At 45.0% G+C, this 22,314-nt stretch overlaps 1 protein-coding gene across 5 annotated transcripts in view; it reads right to left on the reverse strand.

The window, feature by feature from the left end:
• The window catches only part of slc35a3a (solute carrier family 35 member A3a), a 31,726-nt gene extending 18,500 nt beyond the window's left edge, over positions 1–13,226 (reverse strand). Inside the window, exons 1-5 of one of the 5 annotated variants that reach the window (XM_060932544.1) lie at positions 12,816–13,226; positions 12,621–12,691; positions 10,299–10,369; positions 3,265–3,484; positions 1,235–1,389 (exon numbers count right to left, since the gene is read on the reverse strand). In XM_060932544.1, the coding sequence (XP_060788527.1) occupies positions 1,235–1,389; positions 3,265–3,454 (345 nt within the window). In that variant the 5' untranslated portion in view covers positions 3,455–3,484; positions 10,299–10,369; positions 12,621–12,691; positions 12,816–13,226. The other 4 variants (XM_060932548.1, XM_060932546.1, XM_060932549.1 and 1 more) reach the window with 4 other exon arrangements.
• Positions 13,227–22,314: the final 9,088 nt, after the last annotated feature.

A 22,314-nucleotide genomic window follows, 5' to 3' on the forward strand; every position in this document is an offset into this window, starting at 1 on the left:
CTGCTTTTATATTACTGCGAGGAGCAACAAAACTTCGTGTTATGAGCTTGTTTTGTAAACAGCGCGTGACCTATATACGCATGCTCCATGGCTTCTCTTCCAGTTTTAGTGTATTGGTGTGGCTGCGTCACAGTGCCACATACAGGCCTGGCATATGTACTACAGCATTTTGGGTCGTTTCCAGTGAATCGAAACGATGCCATGTTTACGGAGATTTTTTTCAAAATGACAGCGTATTGGGTGAGGCTGCGTACTCGTGTGGACGGGGCCTCAGTTCTCCTGATGGTGGACTCATAAACATGAAGTTACCCTGGGTTCCTTTGAAACCTTACAGACTATTACATTCCACATCTTGCTCTTGGAGTGATCTTTGTTGGTCCATGATCTTGAATTTCCTCCATCTGTCTGATGGTGGAATCCAAACTCTTGAGAGATGGTTTTCCAGCCTGATGAGCTTCAACAACTGTTCTGAGAAATTGACTTGGCTTGTGCCATGATGTACTTCCACAAACGTGCTGTGAAGATCAAACTTTGATAGATCTCTGTTCTTTAAATAAAAACAGGGCAAAAACACACACACACGATTCGAATTTCATCTTCAGACTAACTGCTAATTCTCGAGGTTCACATACTTTTGCCACTCACAGAATATTGGATTATTTTCCTCAATAAAATAAAGGACCAAATATAAAGTTTCTCTCATTTGTTTCATTAATCTGATGCAGAAATATAGAAATTTCTAAAGGGTTCAGAAACTTTCAAGCACCACGATGGATGGATGGAATAAGAAATGTACAGATAGATAGTTGGATAATGGATGGATGGTCTGGATGAATGAAATGTGCAGTTGGATGAATGGGTGAATGGATGGATGAACTGAGGAATATAGATGGGTGGGTAAGAGAGAAAAGAAAAAGAAACAAAGAAAGAAGGAAGGAGAGAAAGAAAAAAAGAGGAGAAAGCAACAGAAAGAAAGATAAAGGGAAAGAAAAAGAAAATGAGAGATGTGTGGATAAATGGATGGGTGAGTGGATGACCGACATGAGAAATATGCAGATAAATGGATGGATGGATGAAATAGGTGGTGTGTAGATGGATGGATGGAATGCACGATGCATAGAGAGATGGATGGGTGAATGGACGACTGAAATGTGAGGCGTTTGCATCAATGTATAGATGAATACATGTATATACAGAGAGAGATGGATGGACAAGTGTCTTCCATTCCCACTACCTGGTAAGTGGCGGCGTCGAGGTTGGAAAGCGCCACGTACAGCAGGTTGTTCTGCAGCGTGTAGATTCCTGAGGGAATGGCCAGCTTCAGCGTCTCCACTGGCTTATGGAGGATCTCCTGCCTGATGACGCTGCTGAGAGCGCGGACACTGTAACCTGATCACCACACGCCAAGGACAGAGACCGGACACGTCATAAAACTGACAGATAAATATTAAACAAAGCTCCTGAAACAGCAGGGAGTCACATCTCACTGACCTCAGGAGAGACCATGGAGATAAGATTATCATGGTATTTTATTAGAACATCCTTACAAGAGGAAAAGTTTTTATTCACAAAATGGAAATAAAGCTACTGAGTTCACATCTGTCTTAAAGGAACAGTCCACCGTATTTCCATAATGAAATATGCTCTTACCTGAATTGAGACGAGCTGCTCCGTACCTGTCCGAGCTTTGCGCGACCTCCCAGTCAGTCAGACGCAGTCAGACGCGCCGTCACTCCTGTTAGCAATGTAGCTAGGCTCAGTATGGCCAATGGTATTTTTTGGGGCTGTAGTTAGATGCGACCAAACTCTTCCGCGTTTTTCCTGTTTACATAGGTTTATATGACCAGTGATATGAAACAAGTTCAGTTACACAAATTGAAACGTAGCGATTTTCTATGCTATGGAAAGTCCGCACTATAATGACAGGCGTACTAACACCTTCTGCGTGCTTCAGCAGCGCATTGATGCGGAGCTCAGATATCAATGCGCTGCTGAAGCACGCAGAAGGTGTTAGTACGCCTGTCATTATAGTGCGGACTTTCCATAGCATAGAAAATCGCTACGTTTCAATTTGTGTAGCTGAACTTGTTTCATATCACTGGTCATATAAACCTATGTAAACAGGAAAAACGCGGAAGAGTTTGGTCGCATCTAACTACAGCCCCAAAAAATACCATTGGCCATGCTGAGCCTAGCTACATTGCTAACAGGAGTGACGGCGCGTCTGACTGACTGGGAGGTCGCGCAAAGCTCGGACAGGTACGGAGCAGCTCGTCTCAATTCAGGTAAGAGCATATTTCATTATGGAAATACGGTGGACTGTTCCTTTAAAGTAACAGAGTAAACTAGAACCCACTTTGTGCAAAAAGAGGTACCGATATATCAGTCGTCATAGCAAAACGGAAACTAGATCGTTGTTTAGTATATACGGTTAAATACAGACGCCAAACTGGTGGCTGTCAAATTCGATTAAGCTCATAATACAAAGAGATAAAATTTGGAAATCCCAATGGAGGAGGCGTGGCCTCTGTACCAGTCAGTCATTCACAATAAAGTAGGTGTGACCACTGTGTGTGTCAGTCACAGTGAAGCAGGCGTGGCTTCTGCACCATTTACTCCCTATGAAGGAAACATGGACTATGTGCAGGTCAGTCCTGGTGAAGGTGTGGCTTCTGTACCAGTCAGTCTAAATGAAGGAGGCGTGGCTTTTGTATATGGTAGTCCTAGTGAAGGAGGCGTGGCCTCTCAATCTGGAAGCCCAGAAGGCATGGTGGTGTAGTGGTTAGCGCTGTCGCCTCACAGCAAGAAGGTTCTGGGTTCGAACCCAGCGGCCAGCGAGGGCCTTTCTGTGTGGAGTTTGCATGTTCTCCCTGTGTCCGCGTGGGTTTCCTCCGGGTGCTCCGGTTTCCCCCACAGTCCAAAGACATGCAGTTAGGTTAATATGGGACGGCCTTGGGCTGAGGTGCCCTTGAGCGAGGCACCGAACTCCCAATGGCTCCCCGGGCGCTGTTAGCATGGCTGCCCACTGCTCTGGGTGTGTGTGCGCGCTCATTGCTCACGTATGTGTTCACTGCTTCAGATGGGTTAAATGCAGAGAGGAAATTTCACAAGTGTGTGATGAATAAACTTGTGCTTTCTTTCTTTCTTTTTCAGAAAACTGAATCACATCTCATCATACAGTTGATGTCTCTCTCGTACCTTATATCATTCCAGCAGGACAGAATGACCACTCTGGCTGCAGATGAGACGGAGGGGTGAACTTACTGTGCTCTTTGCAGACGAGGCAGATGCAGGTGAGGATCTTCAGCAGCTCAGCCAGCACCACGGCGGAGGAGGCGAGGTAACGAGGCCCGTCGGCCTGCAGTGTGCGCGAGTATCGCATGGTCAGCACCAGAGACGTCGTCTGGAACACCAGCACACCCAGAGAGAGGTACTTCAGCCGCGGTGACGTCATGGCCTAACGATCCGTCAGAGGAGAGCAGAGCTGAACCGCATGGGGAAAAGAGAGGAAAAAAGTGTCAGGGGTACACACGCAAGAGCAGTAATAATTTACTAATCTCCCATCACTCAGTAACTCCAACGTAATCTTTGATCTCACAGCAAACAAGCATCAGTTTATAGTCAAGCTTTCAAATTAAATTTGCCAAGATTTATTTAAAAAAAAAAAGTTCCATGGGGCTGAACAGATCAACCTAACAGTGCAGCACAGTATTATCTGATAACGTTATTGAGTTTGATATCAAACTTGGAACATTATGTTTCTTTAGCTGTTTTGTCTCTGCATAAAAATAAACAAAAAGTAAATCAGACCTTGAAGCTCCAGGGTATGGGCAGATTGGGTTGGTATTATTATTAGGTTGGATTGCTTTTTTTTTGCACTTTCATACAAGTGTTGGTTGAATGAAAGGATTCTCCTCAGCAAGCGAGAGAGAGAGAGAGAGAGAGAGAGAGAGAGAGAGAGAGAGAGAATACAAAACTGTATGCCCTGACAGATTAAAGATAAAAGAAAACATAAAAACAAAAAAATGGGGATAAGGAACGTCATGGGGTGGGATATATTAGGCAGCAAGAGAACAGTCAGTTCTTGGAATTGATGTGTTCTAAGCAGGAAAAATAGGTGAGTGTAAGGATCTGAGGGACTTTGACAAGGGCCAGATTGTGATGGTGAGATGACTGGGTCTGAGCATCGAACAAAATGGCACATCGTGGGGGGTGCTCCCGGTATCAAACAAAAGTGGTCCAAGGATCCAAAGGACAACCGGTGAACCGGCGACAGGGCCATGGGCATCAAAGGCTCATTAATTCACACGGGGTACGAAGGCTAGTCCATATGGGACTACAACTGTAGCACAAACTGCTGAAAATGTTAATTCAGACACGTTTCCATTTTAGCCAGCATTAACTTTCTCAGCAGTTTGTGCTGCAGTAGCTCTTAAGATATGCAGAGGTGGTGAGAAGGGGAAAAAATGTATATATACACACATTTATTTATTTATTTAACACACATCAAAAACAAGGCTTGGTGGAGACTCAGCAAACGTTGGGGGTGGGGGAAAAAAGGTTCTCTGGTCTAATGGCAATTCTATAAACCAAAAAAAAAAAAAATCCACCATGTGAAGCATGGTGGTGGGAGCATCAGCAGGGACTGAGAACCTGGTCAGGGTTAAGGCCATGATGGATGAAGCCAAACGCAGGACAATCCAAGAAAACCTTTTGCCACCTAAAGCTCCACTGGAGTGAGTCAAAACCAAGAACCTGAATGTGTTGTGGATGGTCAAAGCTCAAATCTTCATTTGATTAAGCTTAATCTGTGGCACAAGTTAAAAACTGCTCTTCACCAGTGGTCTTGATCCAATCAGATGGAGCTCGAGTGAATTTAAAAGATGTACAAAGCTGACAGAGACACATCAGAGACACATCTCCAAAGCTGCAAGTCAGAAACGTCTAATTTATCTTCGTATCACAGTAAGACGTACAGTATTGGGCTGAATAAACGGCAAAATGGTAAAAAGCACTGTATGTGTCATTTTTTTAATAATTAGTTCTTTTTTGCACCATTTATTTTAACAAAACCTCAAAATACCATGCTACATATTACAGCTGCGACACTTCCTCTAAATCTTTTGTTTAAAAGGACAGAGTTACAAATCAAGCAAATTAAAATTTCTCCTCATTAAAAACGTATCCCACATTTCACTGGTCTTACCCGCTTACACTGCATACGGAGAACGTTTTAAAACGACGGTCTGTGGAAGGGAAAAAAAAAAAAATCAAAAAACAAACCCGAGACTTGACTTCAGGTGCTAACACTTCTGTATGATTTCACCACGGAGGCTCTGAGGAAGGACACAGAGATCATGTATCAGGATATAACTCTCCCGGTGACCACACCCACGTCAACCGCAACAAAAAACCCAAACAATAAGTAACGCTTTAGAAGGCGACTTCCCTGTCCCGTGTTTACACAGTGAAACTCTTTCTATTTGCAGGAGGAATAACATGTAACCTGTTCAGCACATCAAACACACCCTTCAGGAATTCAAACAAACCCTCAGCTATTAACATCACACTTAGTTACTTGTGACACGTCACTAATGTTCGAATCGGCTCACTTGAACTAAAACTAACAACTGTAAAAGTCAGGATGTCGTAAAGAGTTTCAGTAACTTCAGGCTGCACGATTCTTGATGAAATAGGAACGGGAACTGAACAGCCATATTGTGATAAATGTGTGTCATCACTGAGATATTGTGGATATCGTTACATGTTTTTACAGCACAGAGCAGCTGAACGCACGAATCGGAGCGTGATTTTTGCACAACAGCACGACTCGGACACAAGTTCCGACTATAACTAGTGTCTTCAGTGGAGCGGTTTGGCCGGTAGGCAAACAACCCCTTCCAGTTTGCCTACCAGCCAAACCGCTCCACTGTAGACGCCATCTCCTCCGCTCTTCACCTGAGCCTTGCACACCTGGAGGAGAACATCACTCATGTGCGGATGCTGTTCCTGGACTTCAGTTCAGCGTTCAATACCATCATTCCACAGCATCTGGTGAACAAACTGGGTCGCCTGGGCTTCAGTACCACCCTATGCAACTGGCTGCTGGACTTCCTCACTGAAAGACCACGGTCAGTGCGGGTCGGACAGAACACCTCCAGTGTCATCACCCTCAGCACAGGCTCCCCTCAGGGCTGTGTCCTGAGCCCTCTGCTGTTCACTCTGATGACACACAACTGTGTCCCCAAGGCTACCAGCAACCACATTGTGAAGTTTGCGGACGACACAACAGGGACGATAACGACCTGGCCTATAGAGAGGAGGTGGAGCAGCTGGTGGGCTGGTGCAGGGAAAACAACCTGATCCTGAACAAAACTAAAAAGAGATCATTGTTGACTTCAGGAAAAGCCAACCCAGCCACGCTCCAATTCTCCTCAACAACACGGCCGTGGAGGTGATCAATAGCACCAAGTTCCTGGGGGTGCACATCTCGGACAACTTCACCTGGTCTGTGAACACCGCGTCACTGGTCAAGAAGGCACAGCAACGTCTGCACTTCCTGCGTAGGATGAGGAGAGCCCACCTGCCCCCGCCCATCCTCACTACATTCTACAGACGCACCATAGAGAGCGCTCTGACCAGCTGCATCTCTGTGTGGTGTGGAGGCTGCAGTGCCTCTGACTGGAAGACTGTGAGCAGAGTGGTGAGAACAGCAGATAAAATCACTGGGACTTCTCTTCCGTCCATTCAGGACATTGCACCAAGGTGTTGCATGTCTCGAGCCAGAAACATCATCAGTGACCCCTCACACCCTCACTATGGGCTGTTCTCCCCTCTGACCTCTGGAAAGAGGTTCCGCAGCATTCGGTGCAAGACCACCAGGTTCTGTAACAGCTTTTTCCCCCAGGACACCAGACTGCTGAACTCCAAACCCAAACTCTGAACTTCTATTTATAACTTGAACATTCCAAATTCCACAGGTCACTTTATAATATTTTTGCTGCTGCATAATTTAATACACTTCATATTTATTTCTGTGCTGAGCTAAATTGCAACGAAATTTCGTTCGGTGTACACTTGTTGCATACTGAATGACAATAAAGGTCGTCTAAGTCCAAGTCTAACTAGGGCTATAGGTTTATGTTAATGCGCTCGTTTCTATAGCAACAGCTCATACACAGGGGCTTCCAAGACAGACTCTCTACATCACGAAAGACTAACAAATTGATCTGAAAAAATTAGCTGTTTAATTAACCCTTTGATGCAAAACATGGGTCAAAAGTGACCTGGCTGAGTTTTGATCTTCTATATCTTTGCAATAAATTAATTCCATCATTCAGTATTCAAGGTATTCCTCAATTAACTTGTTTTTGATCATCATACATCCTTGTTTTATTTTTTCCTTTCTTACTTTTTGAATAAAACCCTTTTTGTATCACTACCCTTCTAATGCACAACATGGGTTAAAAACGACCTGCATTCATTTTCCAGGTTATTTCATGTATGGCTGAGTGTTTCTATCATATACTTTTGAAATACATTCATTTTGTCATTTACTTTTCCAAATATGCAGTAAATATCTTGTTTTTGTTTAACGCAAATTACCATTTTTATTTTTCCTTTCTTAAGTTATGAACAAGCACAGCTTTTATAATTCTACATCAAGTTTACACACATGGGTCAGAACCGACCCGCATGCATTTACTCCAGCGTTTGGTTGGAACTGTGAATTGTGCTTGTGTCAGACATTTCACAGCTCAGCACAGCGCCCTTTGCCCATCTAATACATGTAAGTAATGTTTTTCAATTGTTCTAACATTACCTTCGAAAAAAATTGATTGTTTAGGTTCCCTTGAGAGTGAGTCGATTACTTGTCAGAAAGTTACAAGTAATTACTATTAGCTACTGAGCTGTTGACATATTCTACTTTAGTTAGCTAATTTTATTGTAGTTGGCTTAGCTAACGACATAGTTAATAAATAAATAACTGGCCCCATTCACTGCTAAAGTAATTACTTGAAACAAATTATTATAGTATTAAGACATTTAATTTTAAATCACAATTGGATGACCCATGTGTAGTAATATAAAGTATTTTTGTTCATAAAGTAGGAAAGAAAAAATTAAATTAACGATTTGTGGTAATTAAAAAGATATTTAAAGAATACTTTGAATATTCAATCATAAAATAAATTGATTTCAAAAGATAGAGCAAAGAAAAACTCAGTCAGCATGAAATAACCTGGAAAATGAATACGGGTCATTTTTGACCCATGTTGTGCAATAGAAGGGGTGTGCATATGTTTTGCATCAAAGGGTTAATAAAAGTAAAGTTGTGTGACGGTTGATGCAGTGAGGCCTTTTGTTAGGAAACATTTATGGAAGGAGTCTCCAGTGCCAGCATTTTGTACACGTTTTTGTCTTAAACTCAAAAAAAAAAGGTTGATGAGGGAATGACGGTTTATAGCTGCTGCAATGCAAATGAACAGGAACCAAGTCATTTCATTCCACAACTATAAAGGGATTAAAAAAAAAACAGTTCATTCTTTAATTCATACAGATTTGTAATTGTTGTAGATTGCTGTGGTGCAAGAGCAACACACATCACATACATGTCAACCTATACGGAATGTCCGTATTTTATATGGATTTGATTCAATAAATGTCGTATACGGGCGTATAAATAAAGTTATACGGATTCTTTAAAAAACAAACTTCAATATTTATTTAGAGCTATAATCAATTCCCCACGATGATAAAAGAGCTCATAACATTTACAAACGTACTGTACACCACAGACAGCCAGTAAAGAGTCTTATGAAATCGCGCGTTATCTTGTGGTAGCGAGACTTCGTTCCACTTTTGATCATGCCCACGCCGCATTGCGAGAATCCCGCCAACCGTGAAGTCATAGACGCCGGCTTCTGCGTAGAATCATACGTCATCCTCGTTCGAGAATAAAGATGCCTCATTCATGTGCTGCGTTTAACTGTACCAACAGGTTTACCGTCCAAACGAGATCACATGGGATTACCTTTCACAAGTGAGACTGGAAAAATGCCTTTTCATTGTATTTGGTCATTATAACGCAATTTTACGAACAGATTTTCCTGACTTTGTGGCTAATATGAAGTCTCGCGCATAATAGCCGCTCGGTGAAACCTGTCTCCAAACAACGAAGTATTTCCTTCGTAACTACGCTGATAACACTTTGTGTTTTTGTCAAACATTGGAGCTTTGTATTCATTCTGAAGGTTTATTGTTATTAATATTGAATAAAAAGTAACTGGGATATATCATTGTTAATTATCATTCAAATTTTAGGTAAATTATTTTAATTTGCATCTTATACGGATTTTATAAGGGAAATACGGATTTTGGAGGTTGGTTATACAGGTTTGATTGACCAAAGGTTGACATGTATGATATCAGGACGTGCCGTTATTGGAAAATAATCAATTCCGAGTGCTCACAGTAACGCTGCTTCACCACACCACCAAACTTGGAGTTGATTACTTTCCTACAAATACACATCACATTCCCAAGTGTATATTTCTTACAGAACACCTAAAGCAGGCTTTATTAAGTGATTAGAATTTTACAATAAGACTTAAACACGACTGGCCGTTTGTGACGCCGGTCAAAATTAAAAAAAGCACAACTTTATTCATCACACACTTGTGAAATTTCATTTAACCCATCTGAAGCAGTGAACACACACATGTGAGCAATGAGCACACGCACACACACCCCCAGATCAATTGGCAGCCATGCTAACAGCACCCGGGGAGCAGTTGGGAGTTCGGTGCCTCGTTCAAAGGCACCTCAGCCCAAGGCCGTCCCATATTAACCTAACCGCATGCCTTTGAACTGTGGGGGAAACTGGAGCACCCGGAGGAAACCCACGCAGACACGGGGAGAAGATGCAAACTCCACACAGAAAGGCCCCAACCAGCCGCTGGGCTCGAACCCAGAACCTTCTTGCTGTGAGGCAACCGTGCTAACCACGACACCACCGTGCCACCACAAAACGCCTCCTCCTGTGAAAGCAAGCGGGGTTTTGGGGCATTTAGTAACAAAACATACTGGAGACTCTTTTACAAAAGCCAGAGACGAGTTCTACCCTTACGGATGTCACGCCACTGGCTTCCTGTCGCATCAAATGCATTCCGGACGCCAAAGAGCTCTGAGCCACGTTATCCACATACCACACTCCACACCAACCCAGGGCTTTCATTTCAGAGCGACTCTAGTGCACTTCTCCGAGATCTGAGCACGCTCATAACGTCACAACTCACTCCTTCCATGTTGTAGTCACTTTCTACTCGAACCGGAGCTTCGGCTGTTTGCAGGGTTTGGAGAAGAGCGTCTGAAACGTGACAGAACACAGAGTGTAATGTTCTAAACCTGCAGATGTGCTACAGTCACTAATTACAGACTGACAGTTTACAACCAGCTTTAACTTATAAACCTAAATAACAGCCAAAGAAACAGCACATCAAAAGTCTTTAATTCTCTTCAAAAAGACGTGAGAAGCCGTAATAGATTAAATGAACAATGTAACCTCAGGAAAACGTTACTTGTCTGACCAACTTGAGTCACATTAAAACACCAGGGGGCTAAAACCAAATAAATACACAAAAAAAAAACAGGACATGTTGCTGATTAATAAATTAAAACTAATCACTGGTAAATTGCTGGAGTATAAGAGGAATAAAACACACTGTTTAGGACGTACACTACCGTCCAAAAGTTTGGGGTCACTTTGAAATGTCCTTATTTTTGAAAGAAAAGCACTGTTCTTTTCAATGAAGATCACTTTAAACTAATCAGAAATCCACTCTATACATTGCTAATGTGCTAAATGACTATTCTAGCTGCAAATGTCTGGTTTTTGGTGCAATATCTCCATAGGTGTATAGAGGCCCATTTCCAGCAACTCTCACTCCAGTGTTCTAATGGTACAATGTGTTTGCTCATTGCCTCAGAAGGCTAATGGATGATTAGAAAACCCTTGTACAATCATGTTAGCACAGCTGAAAACAGTTTAGCTCTTTAGAGAAGCTATAAAACTGACCTTCCTTTGAGCAGACTGAGGCCCTGTCCACACGGCAACAGATTCAGGTGAATCTGATAAAATTGTTTATCGTTTCGGCCTGGCGTCCACACGGCACCGGCATTTTGGGTGCCCCAAAACGAAATCTTTTGAGAACGGGTTCCAGAGTGAAAAAATCTGGCAACGGAGCCATTGCGAAGTCGTCTGGATGAGTAGAACGGATTTGTTTACGATGACGTCACAACCACATGTGCTTCACGCCGGGTAGAAGTGTAACGAACTCGATGCGAGTTGTCAACAAATCCTATAACTTGGTTCATGAAACGCGCTTACAAAATATTTTCACTGTGAATATTTGTGTAATGGTGCAAAGTGTGTGAGAGAGAGAGAGAGAGAGAGAGAGAGAGAGAGAGAGAGAGAGAATAGCCCTTAGGGCAGAGTCAATCCCGCCAGCAAAAATAGGGAAAAAAAAGGAGCGAGCTCACCTCTTCAGATGTTGGTTTAAGTCCAACAATACATTCCTCAAAAAGGGTGTAGAAGAACAAAGTAACCCATCAACGTGTAGCATTCAATTTATTCCGGACCATTAAAGAATTCTGGAGGATATCAGAATGTTGGCGTACCGGCTTCCATCTACCCCCATTCATTCCTCTTTCCGCGTCTCCATTCAAAAAAACGAGCACGTGATTTAAAGGGACTATATCCATAGGATAGGGAGTGAGAAAGTGTGTGCGTATGACAGTGACAGGGATAGTCACTGCGCGCATGCACAGTTATGCACATGCGTCTACTTCTATTGTTCTGGTGTCTCCGATTGGACCGTCTTACGGCGCACCTAGAGGTGTGGCATGTGTATTGCATCGTTTTCAGCAAGCGTTGCCATATGAACCTGATATTTTACTGATCCGTTGCCCATGTGGACGCGATATTTTAAAAAAAAAAAAAAAATCTCGTTGCCGTGTGGATGTAGCCCGAGTTTCTGGAGCATCACATCTGTGGGGTCGACTAAATGCTCAAAATGGCCAGAAAAATGTCTTGACTATATTTTCTATTCATTTTACAACTTATGGTGGTAAATAAAAGTGTGACTTTTCATGGAAAACACAAAATTGTCTGGGTGACCCCAAACTTTTGAACGGTAGTGTAGTAATGTTCAAGAGTGGACTTTGTGTCATATCACACCAAGCTGTTGATTAGTTTCCTATAACAGCATGACACACAGTTGTTTGTGTCTTGGTGATTAAAAAGGGCAGAGTTTCTCTCATAAGGGTGTAGGACTAAATAAAAATGACAGAGCAGTAAACTGGAATAAATGTTGAGATAAATGTTTTTTTCTTTGCTTTAAAAGAAAAAAGTTATCTTAGGAATTATTAGTGCAGTTTTATGAGCTGGAAGTTTTCTTCTGTCACACTGCTGATTATCTTTACAGCAAAATCCAGCAGCCTTTGATATTAAATCATAAAACAACCTAGAACAAAAGTTTATACTTTAAAAAAGGGGGAGGGGATAAGATTTATGCACAGTACTTTATCTGTAGGGGAAATAAACAAAAACAAAAACAAACCGTTTAATGAAGATTTGTCTGAAAGTGACACTTTCAAAGCCTAAATCTTTCTCCTGTATCAATCCGAGGCTCTGTGAAGATCACAGCAAGAGTAAAGAGGTTTTATTAAGATTAATAATAAAGAAAAAGAGTGAAAATAAGATGAAAACGTGTGCATTTTATATCTTTGATAGATAATATAGTGAATGAACTCACACACAGCCGGGGGAAGCCTTCCTGAGCGAATCCGGAAGTGAAGGATTGAGGAGCAAAACGTGAGCAAATCCCAGGTTTTCTCCGGATTCTGGAAGGATGGAGGTGTTGAAGGAAGGGAGGGATGGATGGATGGGTGAAGAGATGAAGGAAGTGTGTTAAGCTGCAGTGTGAAGCTCTTCCTCTCTGCTCCAGGTTGCTGTGTAACTCAGACACAACAAGCTCATGCTAATCTCACTTCCGGCACTAAACGCCTCCATTTTCCTCTTTTAACTCGCGTCCTGATTTGATATCGGTTTATAAATGTTTCCTGGATAAAATTTAATAAGCAAACCAAGCGCTGGTTTTAACAACTGCAGCTCTTTATGCTGAACACTGAAACCTTCAGAGTGTGGGTGAGATACTTCCTGGTGTTTTTCCATTCATGTTCATTGAGACTCTTTAGCGACACCTGCTGGTCCGGAGTCAGGCCGAATCCAAAACGGAGGTTCGAGTGCACTAAGTAGGGTGTAGGGCTTAAGGCTTACATCATAGTATCTCATCTCATCTCATTATCTCTAGCCGCTTTATCCTGTTCTACAGGGTCGCAGGCAAGCTGGAGCCTATCCCAGCTGACTACGGGCGAAAGGCGGGGTACACCCTGGACAAGTCGCCAGGTCATCACAGGGCTGACACATAGACACAGACAACCATTCACACTCACATTCACACCTACGGTCAATTTAGAGTCACCAGTTAACCTAACCTGCATGTCTTTGGACTGTGGGGGAAACCGGAGCACCCGGAGGAAACCCATGCGGACACGGGGAGAACATGCAAACTCCACACAGAAAGGCCCTCGCCGGCCACGGGGCTCGAACCCGGACCTTCTTGCTGTGAGGCGACAGCGCTAACCACTACACCACCATGCCGCCCACATCATAGTATCTGTTTACAAAATTAAATACACCAATATTTATTGGTTCTCAAAGTAACTTATAGTTAATAATAATAATAGGGCAGCACGGTCGCCTCACAGCAAGAAGATTTCCCTCAGGGAAATTAAAATTCCAGTAGCATCATTACAGGATAAACAGAGAATAGAAATAGAGAACAACTTCTAGATAAATTAAATTAAATTAGGTATTTGCATATACAGGGCGGCACAGTGGTGTAGTGGTTAGCGCTGTCGCCTCACAGCAAGAAGGTCCTGGGTTCGAGCCCCGTGGCCAGCGAGGGCCTTTCTGTGTGGAGTTTGCATGTTCTCCCTGTGTCCACGTGGGTTTCCTCCGGGTGCTCCGGTTTCCCCCACAGTCCAAAGACATGCAGGTTAGGTTAACTGTTGACTCTAAATTGAGCGTAGGTGTGAATGTGAGTGTGAATGGTTGTCTGTGTCTATGTGTCAGCCCTGTGATGACCTGGCGACTTGTCCAGGGTGAACCCCGCCTTTCGCCCGTAGTCAGCTGGGATAGGCTCCAGCTTGCCTGCGACCCTGTAGAACAGGATAAAGCATCTAGAGATGATGAGATGAGATGAGGGCGGCATGGTGGTGTAGTGGTTAGCGCTGTCGCTGTCAAATCAAATCAAGTTTATTTGTATAGCGCTTTTAACAATAAACATTGTCGCAAAGCAGCTTTACAGAATTTGAACGACTTAAAACATGAGCTAATTTTATCCCTAATCTATCCCCAATGAGCAAGCCTGTGGCGACGGTGGCAAGGAAAAACTCCCTCAGACGACATGAGGAAGAAACCTCGAGAGGAACCAGACTCAAAAGGGAACCCATCCTCATTTGGGCAACAACAGACAGCCTGACTATAATATTAACAGTTTTAACAGGTATAACCCTCAACTGTCCTCATGGGGCCGTCCTTCACAGGAGTGGGGCGATAAAACTCCGACCAGACACAGGGCACCAGGATGGACCAAGCAGGTCCGAGGGGCAGAAGAGGCCAGCATCTCAATCCCACACACACACCCAGAGCTGTCCACTGCTCTGGGTGTGTGTGTGCGCTCATTGCTCCCGTGTGTTCACTGCTTCAGATGAGTTAAATGCAGAGAGGAATTTCACAAGTGTGTGATGAATAAAGTTGTCCTTTCTTTTTTCTTTCTTTCTAAGTGTTGCCAGGCAAAACAAACCTCACCCGGTAGCACTTATGATGGATATGAAGGACGATATCGCAAAAAAAAAAAAGGTCCTCTATGGGTACATGTGGCTACTGCTTATAAATAAAATTGTTTTCTGATCCCATGTCCATACAGTAAATATAGCACTCTATGAGGCAGTAGCCACAAAAATGAAGCGTAATCCAAAAATGAACAATTTAAAAATCACAGAAGTAAAATATACCAAGTGTCTGTACTTTATATTATTCTACTCTTACTTCTTGCAGTTTTCAAAACTGAAACCTCCAAACTGAGGCTGACATACACACGCTGTCACCATGACCCAAACTCTTATTTCCCGGAAATGGCCCGGCACTAGAGCTCACTGGAATGCACTTTCCCTCTGTAATAAGCATAAACACATCTGAAAGCGATGTCTTTAGTCTAGTCCATTTATTTCGAATGGTAATCCGAATTGTATACACTCACTGGCCATTTTTATCATAACGTGTATGCGCACGTGCAGTGCGCGACTGTTACACTCTTACGTTCTTACAGCACAATGACGTAGTGGCTAGCGCCTCAATATGAGGCAGGAGCCACAACAAAAACAATTTTGACCTCTTTGGTGACCTTGACCGGATGATCCTCAAATTGTTGGAGGTTCTATTTGAGACCAACGCCCATCTATCCTGAAAGTTTCATGAAGATTGATCCAGCCGTTTTCCCGTAATATTGTTAACAAACAAACCCGACCGAAAACAATACCTCGCCCCGCTTACTGCATACCAGGTGAGGTAATAATAATAAGTACCATCATGACTGATAGACGTGTGCCACACAACCACCCAGACATCACGTCGGTGCTGAAAGAGTGACACAAATGGATTATGGTTGATGTGGCAGTGCTGAATGACAAGAATGTAGCGAGAACTGAGAAATGGAAAATTGAGAGGTACCATGATTTGATATTTGAAGTAAGAAGGATACACCAGGTAGAGGTAGTGGTTGTGCTGATAGCGCACTTAGAACTGTGTCAAAAGACCTGAAGAAATGGCAAGAATACTTGGGAATACCTGACATTATTGGTAGTGCACAGATGTCGTCTATGTTAGGAACAGCACACATCCTCCAGAAGGTTTTGCATCTCTAAGATGTGAGTAGAAGCTGAGATGTAAAATGATTCACCCAGCTAGAAGCTGGAGATGATCTCAAAATAATAATAATAATAATAATAATAATAAAAGTGTCCAGACGACAACTTTTGTACTTCTGTAGCAACGTTTTGACTGACAGGGAGCCTGTTCTTGAACCGGTTCCATTCAGGATTCTGCTAGTGAACTGGCCCACGTTTTCACCAGTTTTGATCAGAACCGTTGTAATCAAGGATGTGCCATGAACAGAATTCGGGGCACAATCTACAACAGGAGTAAACAGTCGTAGCAAGATGGTGGAGATGGCACATCGATGACCTCCAATTTTTTGTTGTGTTCCATCCATCCATCCATCCGTCCATCATCCATAACCATTTATCCTGTGCAGGGTCGCAGGCAAGCTGGAGCCTATCCCAGCTGATTACGGGCGAGAGGCGGGGTTCACCCTGGACAAGTTGCCAGATCATCATAGGGCTGATACATAGAGACAAACAACCATTCACACTCACATTCACACCTACGGTCAATTTAGAGTCACCAGTTAACCTAACCTGCATGTCTTTGGACTGTGGGGGAAACCGGAGCACCCGGAGGAAACCCACACAGACACGGGGAGAACATGCAAACTCCACACAGAAAGGCCCCCATCAGCCACTGGGCTCGAACCCAGAACCTTCTGGCTGTGAGGTGACAGTGCCAACCACTACACCACCATGCTGCCCTTCTGTTGTGTTATTACAGATATTTGTTTTCAGTCCATTTTTTCTGAAGATGTATCATTTTCCATTGTGTTCTCCATTACTGCGCTCTGCTTCCTCCTCAAACTACTGACACGCCCACTGACATCACAGTTTGCGCTGGAAAAACCAGCTATATTTCGGTTCCAGCTGGGAACCAACCAACTTTTCAGGTTTTGACCCAATTTATTTTTGGTCAAAATGTTCTGACCAGTTCAAAATTTGGTGCATGAACCAGAACAGAGCCCGTTCCCTGTTGGTGGAAAAGGGATACGTGTGGAGTCTGCATGTTCTCCTCTTGCCTATGTGGGTTTCCTCCAGGTGCTCCAGTTTCCTCCCACAGTCCGAAAACATGATTATTAGGTCCACTGGGTGCTCTAAAATTGCCTGTAGGTGTGAAGAAGAAACCTTTATTTGTTACATGCACACTTCAAGCACAGTGAAATTCATCCTCTGCACTTAACCCATCTGAAGCAGTGAACACACGCACCCAGAGCAGTGGGCAGCAATACTACATCGCCCAGGGAGCAGTCAGGGGTTAGGTACCTTGCTCAAGGGCACTTCAGCCCAAGGCCGCCCCACGTTAACCTAACTGCATGTCTTTGGACTGTGGGGGAAACCAGAGCACCCGGAGGAAACCCACGCTGACACGGGGAGAATGTGCAAACTCCACACAGAAAGGCCCCTGCCAACCACTGGGCTCGAACCCAGAACCTTCTTGCTGTGAGGCGACTGTGCTAACCACTTACTTACACCACCGTGCCACCCAAAGTGAGCGTGATGGTCGTTCATCTCTGTTTTAGTCCCGTGATAGATTGGGGACATGTCCAGAGTGAACCCCTCCTCTTGTCTGAAGTCAGCTGGGATTGGCTCCAGCTCATGTGTGACCCTTAATGGAAAAGTAGTTTAGATAATGGATGGATGGATAATAATAATAAGTCCCCAGTTTGATTCTGAGCTCAGTTTCCAAAGTTCTCCTCACCTCCTTATGGGTTTCATCCAGGTTCTCAGGTTTCTTCCCATCTCTCAAACGCATGCCAGTGGATTAGTGACTCCTAGGCATGAATGTGTGTGTGAGGTGCTTTGTGATGGACTGGTATCTCACCTGAGGTGTATTCTGACCTCACGCCCAGTGTTCCTGGGATAGACTCCGAATCCACCGTGACCCTGACACTGATAAACACTTACTGAAGATGAATTAATTCATTCATCTTCAGTAAACTCACATAATCATAACCATACTTTATACTCTACAATTGTTATTCCAACAACCAACCATGTAAATTATCCTTCGTTGTACTGTATTTTGTTGCATAAGATCCGCCTCCTGATTTCAGACCGCTCTATAATCACCAGTTGGCCGCCATTTTTACGTGTCTTCCATTTTCTCCTTACAGGTTCTCACAAAATTCTATTATTATTAGTTGTCCAGGGTGTACCTCGCCTTTCGCCCGTAGTCAGCTGGGATAGGCTCCAGCTTGCCTGCAACCCTGTAGAACAGGATAAAGCGGCTAGAGATAATGAGATGAGACATCCAGAATGCCATGCGGCTTACGGCTGTATAATAATTAGAATGGGGAGAACCCCATGGAGGCTTGTGGGACTTCTCGCACTGCGAATAACAGGGGCTTGAGCCATTTATCCCAGTTGCACGCGTCTTTGCTTACAAATTTTCTAATTGTTTTTGAGGGTGCGATTAAACCGTTCGACTAAGCCATCCATTTGTGGGTGATAAACGCTGGTGCAGATAGGCTTAATTCCCAGTAACCCATACAGTTCGCGCAGTGTGCGTGACATAAACGTAGTGCCTTGATCAGTCAGAACCTCTTTGGGGATTCCGACTCGGGAGATGACGCGGAAGAGTGCTTCTGCAATACTACATGCTGAGATATTGCGAAGAGGCACTGCTTCCAGATATCGCGTTGCATAGTCCGCCAGAACTAAAATAAAGCGATACCCTCGTGTTGACCAATCTAATGGCCCGACGAGATCCATCCCAATTCTTCGAACGGCGTCTCGATTAATGGCAGAGGGCGCAAAGGCGCTTTTGGAATGGCCGTGGGATTTACTAACTGGCATTCGCAGCATGCCGTACACCACCTACGGACATCGCCACGAATCCCTGGCCAATAGAACTGGGCCATTATTCAGGTTAGTGTCTTATCCTGCTCCAAGTGTCTGGCCATGGGATTAAAGTGAGCCGCCTGGAATATAAATTCCCGGTGACTCTTTGAGATTAAAAGCTGTGTTATTTGTTCCTTAGTCTGAGTGTCCTGCGTCACTCGGTATAACCTATCCTTAATAATGGAAAAATAGGGGAAGGACGGGGTGGCGTTTGGCTGGAGTGTTTGACCATCGATCAATCTCACTTGGTCAAACGCATGCCACAGAGTCTCATCTCGCGACTGCTCTAACGGGAAATCCATGAGGGAATTCCTGAGAGGGAGGAGGAGCATGCTGCTCCTCACTCTAATGCGGTGATGACGTAGACGGCTCTGTGACAGCTGCTCCCGCCAATGCCACTCCGGGACCTCCCCCCGCTGAACTATGGCAGGACCCACTCTTCACTAAATGCGTCATTAATTCCCGAAATCCCGGCCAATCAGTCCCCAGATTTATCGCGTGGGTAAGGCGAGGATTAACCGCCGCCTTTAATCTAAATTTTCCCCCTCGAAATAGAATGTGGACTGAAACTAAAGGGTAGTTGTGAACATCCCTGTACACACACAACACCTTCACCAATTGTGCTTTTCCCAATGGACCACTTGCATGTGACGTCACAGCCGATCCAGATTGTAGACAGACGCCATCTTGTCGGTCAAACGCCATATTTCCGCCTTCTACTTCTGGTTCCACTTCTACTTCTACCTTTTCTTCTGGAAAACCCTACTATATACAATTCTACTACAACGTCAACTCCACTGAAAATCAATAAAACATAAGACGAGTGGAATCCTGTGTCCGAGTCCTTCCCTTTCAAGTGTGGGAAACCCATGATGCTCACATACACTTGACAGTAGGCTGCCACGGGACCCTGACAGGCGTGCAAAATGGATTGCTGCTATCAGGTATACCATATATACAGTAATAGTGATAGACTACTGATACTTGATCTAACTGATAATATAAAATATTCAACCATAATAGTGGATATGGCGGCGCATGATTGGGATGCTGCGACTACAAGCTCTCCCTACCTGTGCACGTTTTTTATGTTTTTTGTGTGTATTTTTGCGTGTTGTTCGTCTGTACCGGACTTCAATATCCACTACAACCGTATGGACTTCCTGGACATTGGTTTCCAGCAGAAAATGACGGTTTGTAGCGATTTCCATCGCATGCACAACATTCCGGACGAGATAGCGAGACCAGCAGGGTCTCCGTGAATTGTTATCGGGTCTGGCAGGCGAAGAAAGCGGCGTCGGGAGAGGAAGCAAAAGCGAGGCTGCAGAGCCGGCCTGTTGACTAAGCTCAGAAAACAGCCACTCAAACCTCCACTGTCAAGCCTCTACCTCTCCAACGCCAGATCCATGGTAAACATGACGGACGATTTGGAATTACAGCTGGAATTACCTTATTCTATTCTATAATCGGCTGGTCAGTGCTATACTAGATACTACTGATATATCTAGTATCAGTACTAGTACTCAATACTTAAGTGACTTACCCGTCCAATGAGGATTGTTATTTTCTTGTTTACAAGATGCCACATCTGAGGGCGGCTGACAAATCCTGAATTTCTGTAAAGATAACTGTCCAGAGATTTATAAGCACGCAGTGCTTCACCACTGAACAGCGAGGGAAAGTTAATGAGGTAATTATACACATCTGGGTATTCCACCTCTGGCAGTTCAATATCCACTGACACGGTCATGAAAACTACGTCCGGTAATCGATAAGGGTCACTAATCTGTAGGTCGTTTATTTTAGACATATCTAGTTATCTGTTCATTAGAAAAATGAGCCATGTAGTCCGTTGGTTGAAATTGATCCATTTTGTACATGAGTGCAGCAGTATTCAGCTGTGTTGTTGACCGACAAGATGGCGGCTGTTTACATTCCGGTCACGTGACTGCAAGAGGTCTACACCTCGTCTTGCACCAGGCTTTGGTGGATTGAGGTCTGATTGCAGCCGGAGTCCACCAAAGCCTGATACGTATCCCCTTGGATACTCACTGGTATGCGATACGCTCCGGCCCGATCGAGGGCAGTCCCTGGTGTGTTAGGTATCTGGACCACCGCACCCACCTCCATTGCCGAGCACTGATGCTGGAGGTGCTCCGGTTCCCCGCAGCGCCAGCATACCGGCCCAGGCTCTCTCCCTGCACCAGTGTTCCGGAGATCACTCACCTGAAGGGGGGAAGACACAGTCAAGGAAGTAGGAAACGGTAGGGCACCGTGGGTGCGGCAGGCCGGCTGGGGTGGAGCCGGCCCCCGCCTCCGCGGTGGGGAAATGGGGTGAGGACAAGGAACAGAGGGAGAGAGAGAGAGAGAAGAGAGGGGAGAAGGGGAGACACGCTGTCCTGCCATCAGAACGGCTGCCATATGGTCCTCCGCCAGCTCAATGGCCTGATCCAGTGACGCCGGGCGATGGCACTGGACCCACTCCGCTGTTCCGGAAGTAGGGCAACAAATTGTTCCAGCGCTACCAAATCAATGATTCCCTCGGTGTCGCGGTTGCCAGCCCTCAGCCACCACTGGCAGGCGTCCCAGAGTTGCTGGCCAAACGCAAACGGCCGGCCGGCCGACCTCCTCCAGGCGCAGCGCGTGGAAGCGCTGCCGTTGCTGTTCCGGGGTGCGACCCACGCGTTGGAGGACGGCCTTGAGGAGGTCCGCGTAGACCAGCCGGCTGTCGGCAGGGAGCTGTAGCGCGGCCAGCTGCGCCTCACATGTTAGCAAGGGGAGGAGGCGCGCCGCACGCTGTTCCACTGGCCAACCCCACGCCTCTGCTGCCTGCTCAAAAAGAGCAAGGAAGGCTTCGAGGTCGTCATGCGGACCCATCTTCGTTAGGGTGAGGTGGGGAGGGTCCGCGGCGATGGTGATCGTGGACCCCGCCGACGTGAGCAGGTGCCGGAACGCCTGGCGATCTTCCTGTTGCGCCAGCACCAGGGCTTCGAACCGTTGTTCCTGCTCCTTTCGGAGGGCGATCAGTGCCTGGTGCTGGCTCTGTTGGGCCGTGGTGAGGGCATGGACCAGGTCCTTGAAGGGGGAGGACTCCATGTGGCTGTTCCCTTCTGCACTCCGTCCCGGGTTTCAGCACCACTGTCTTATCTGACCAGGTGGGTGGAGCACAGAAGCACGGCAGGCCAGAACTGAGTTCTCAAAACTCTTTTATTTTCAGCTTTTCAGCTTTGCCTTTTACACTCTCCCAGCCACACACGCACGCACACACAAGCCTTCTGGTTGGGGAGAGCTCCCTTTCTCTGCTCTCTCTCTCCTTTTAAAGGGCGTGGTCACTGGGGAAGACACACAAACACAGGTTAATTCCCATCAGGTGCAGTGATTCCACCACTTACCTTCCCTGAC

Source organism: Neoarius graeffei, chromosome 10 (genome assembly GCF_027579695.1).
Source record: "Neoarius graeffei isolate fNeoGra1 chromosome 10, fNeoGra1.pri, whole genome shotgun sequence".
Classification (NCBI taxonomy): Eukaryota; Metazoa; Chordata; class Actinopteri; order Siluriformes; family Ariidae; genus Neoarius; species Neoarius graeffei.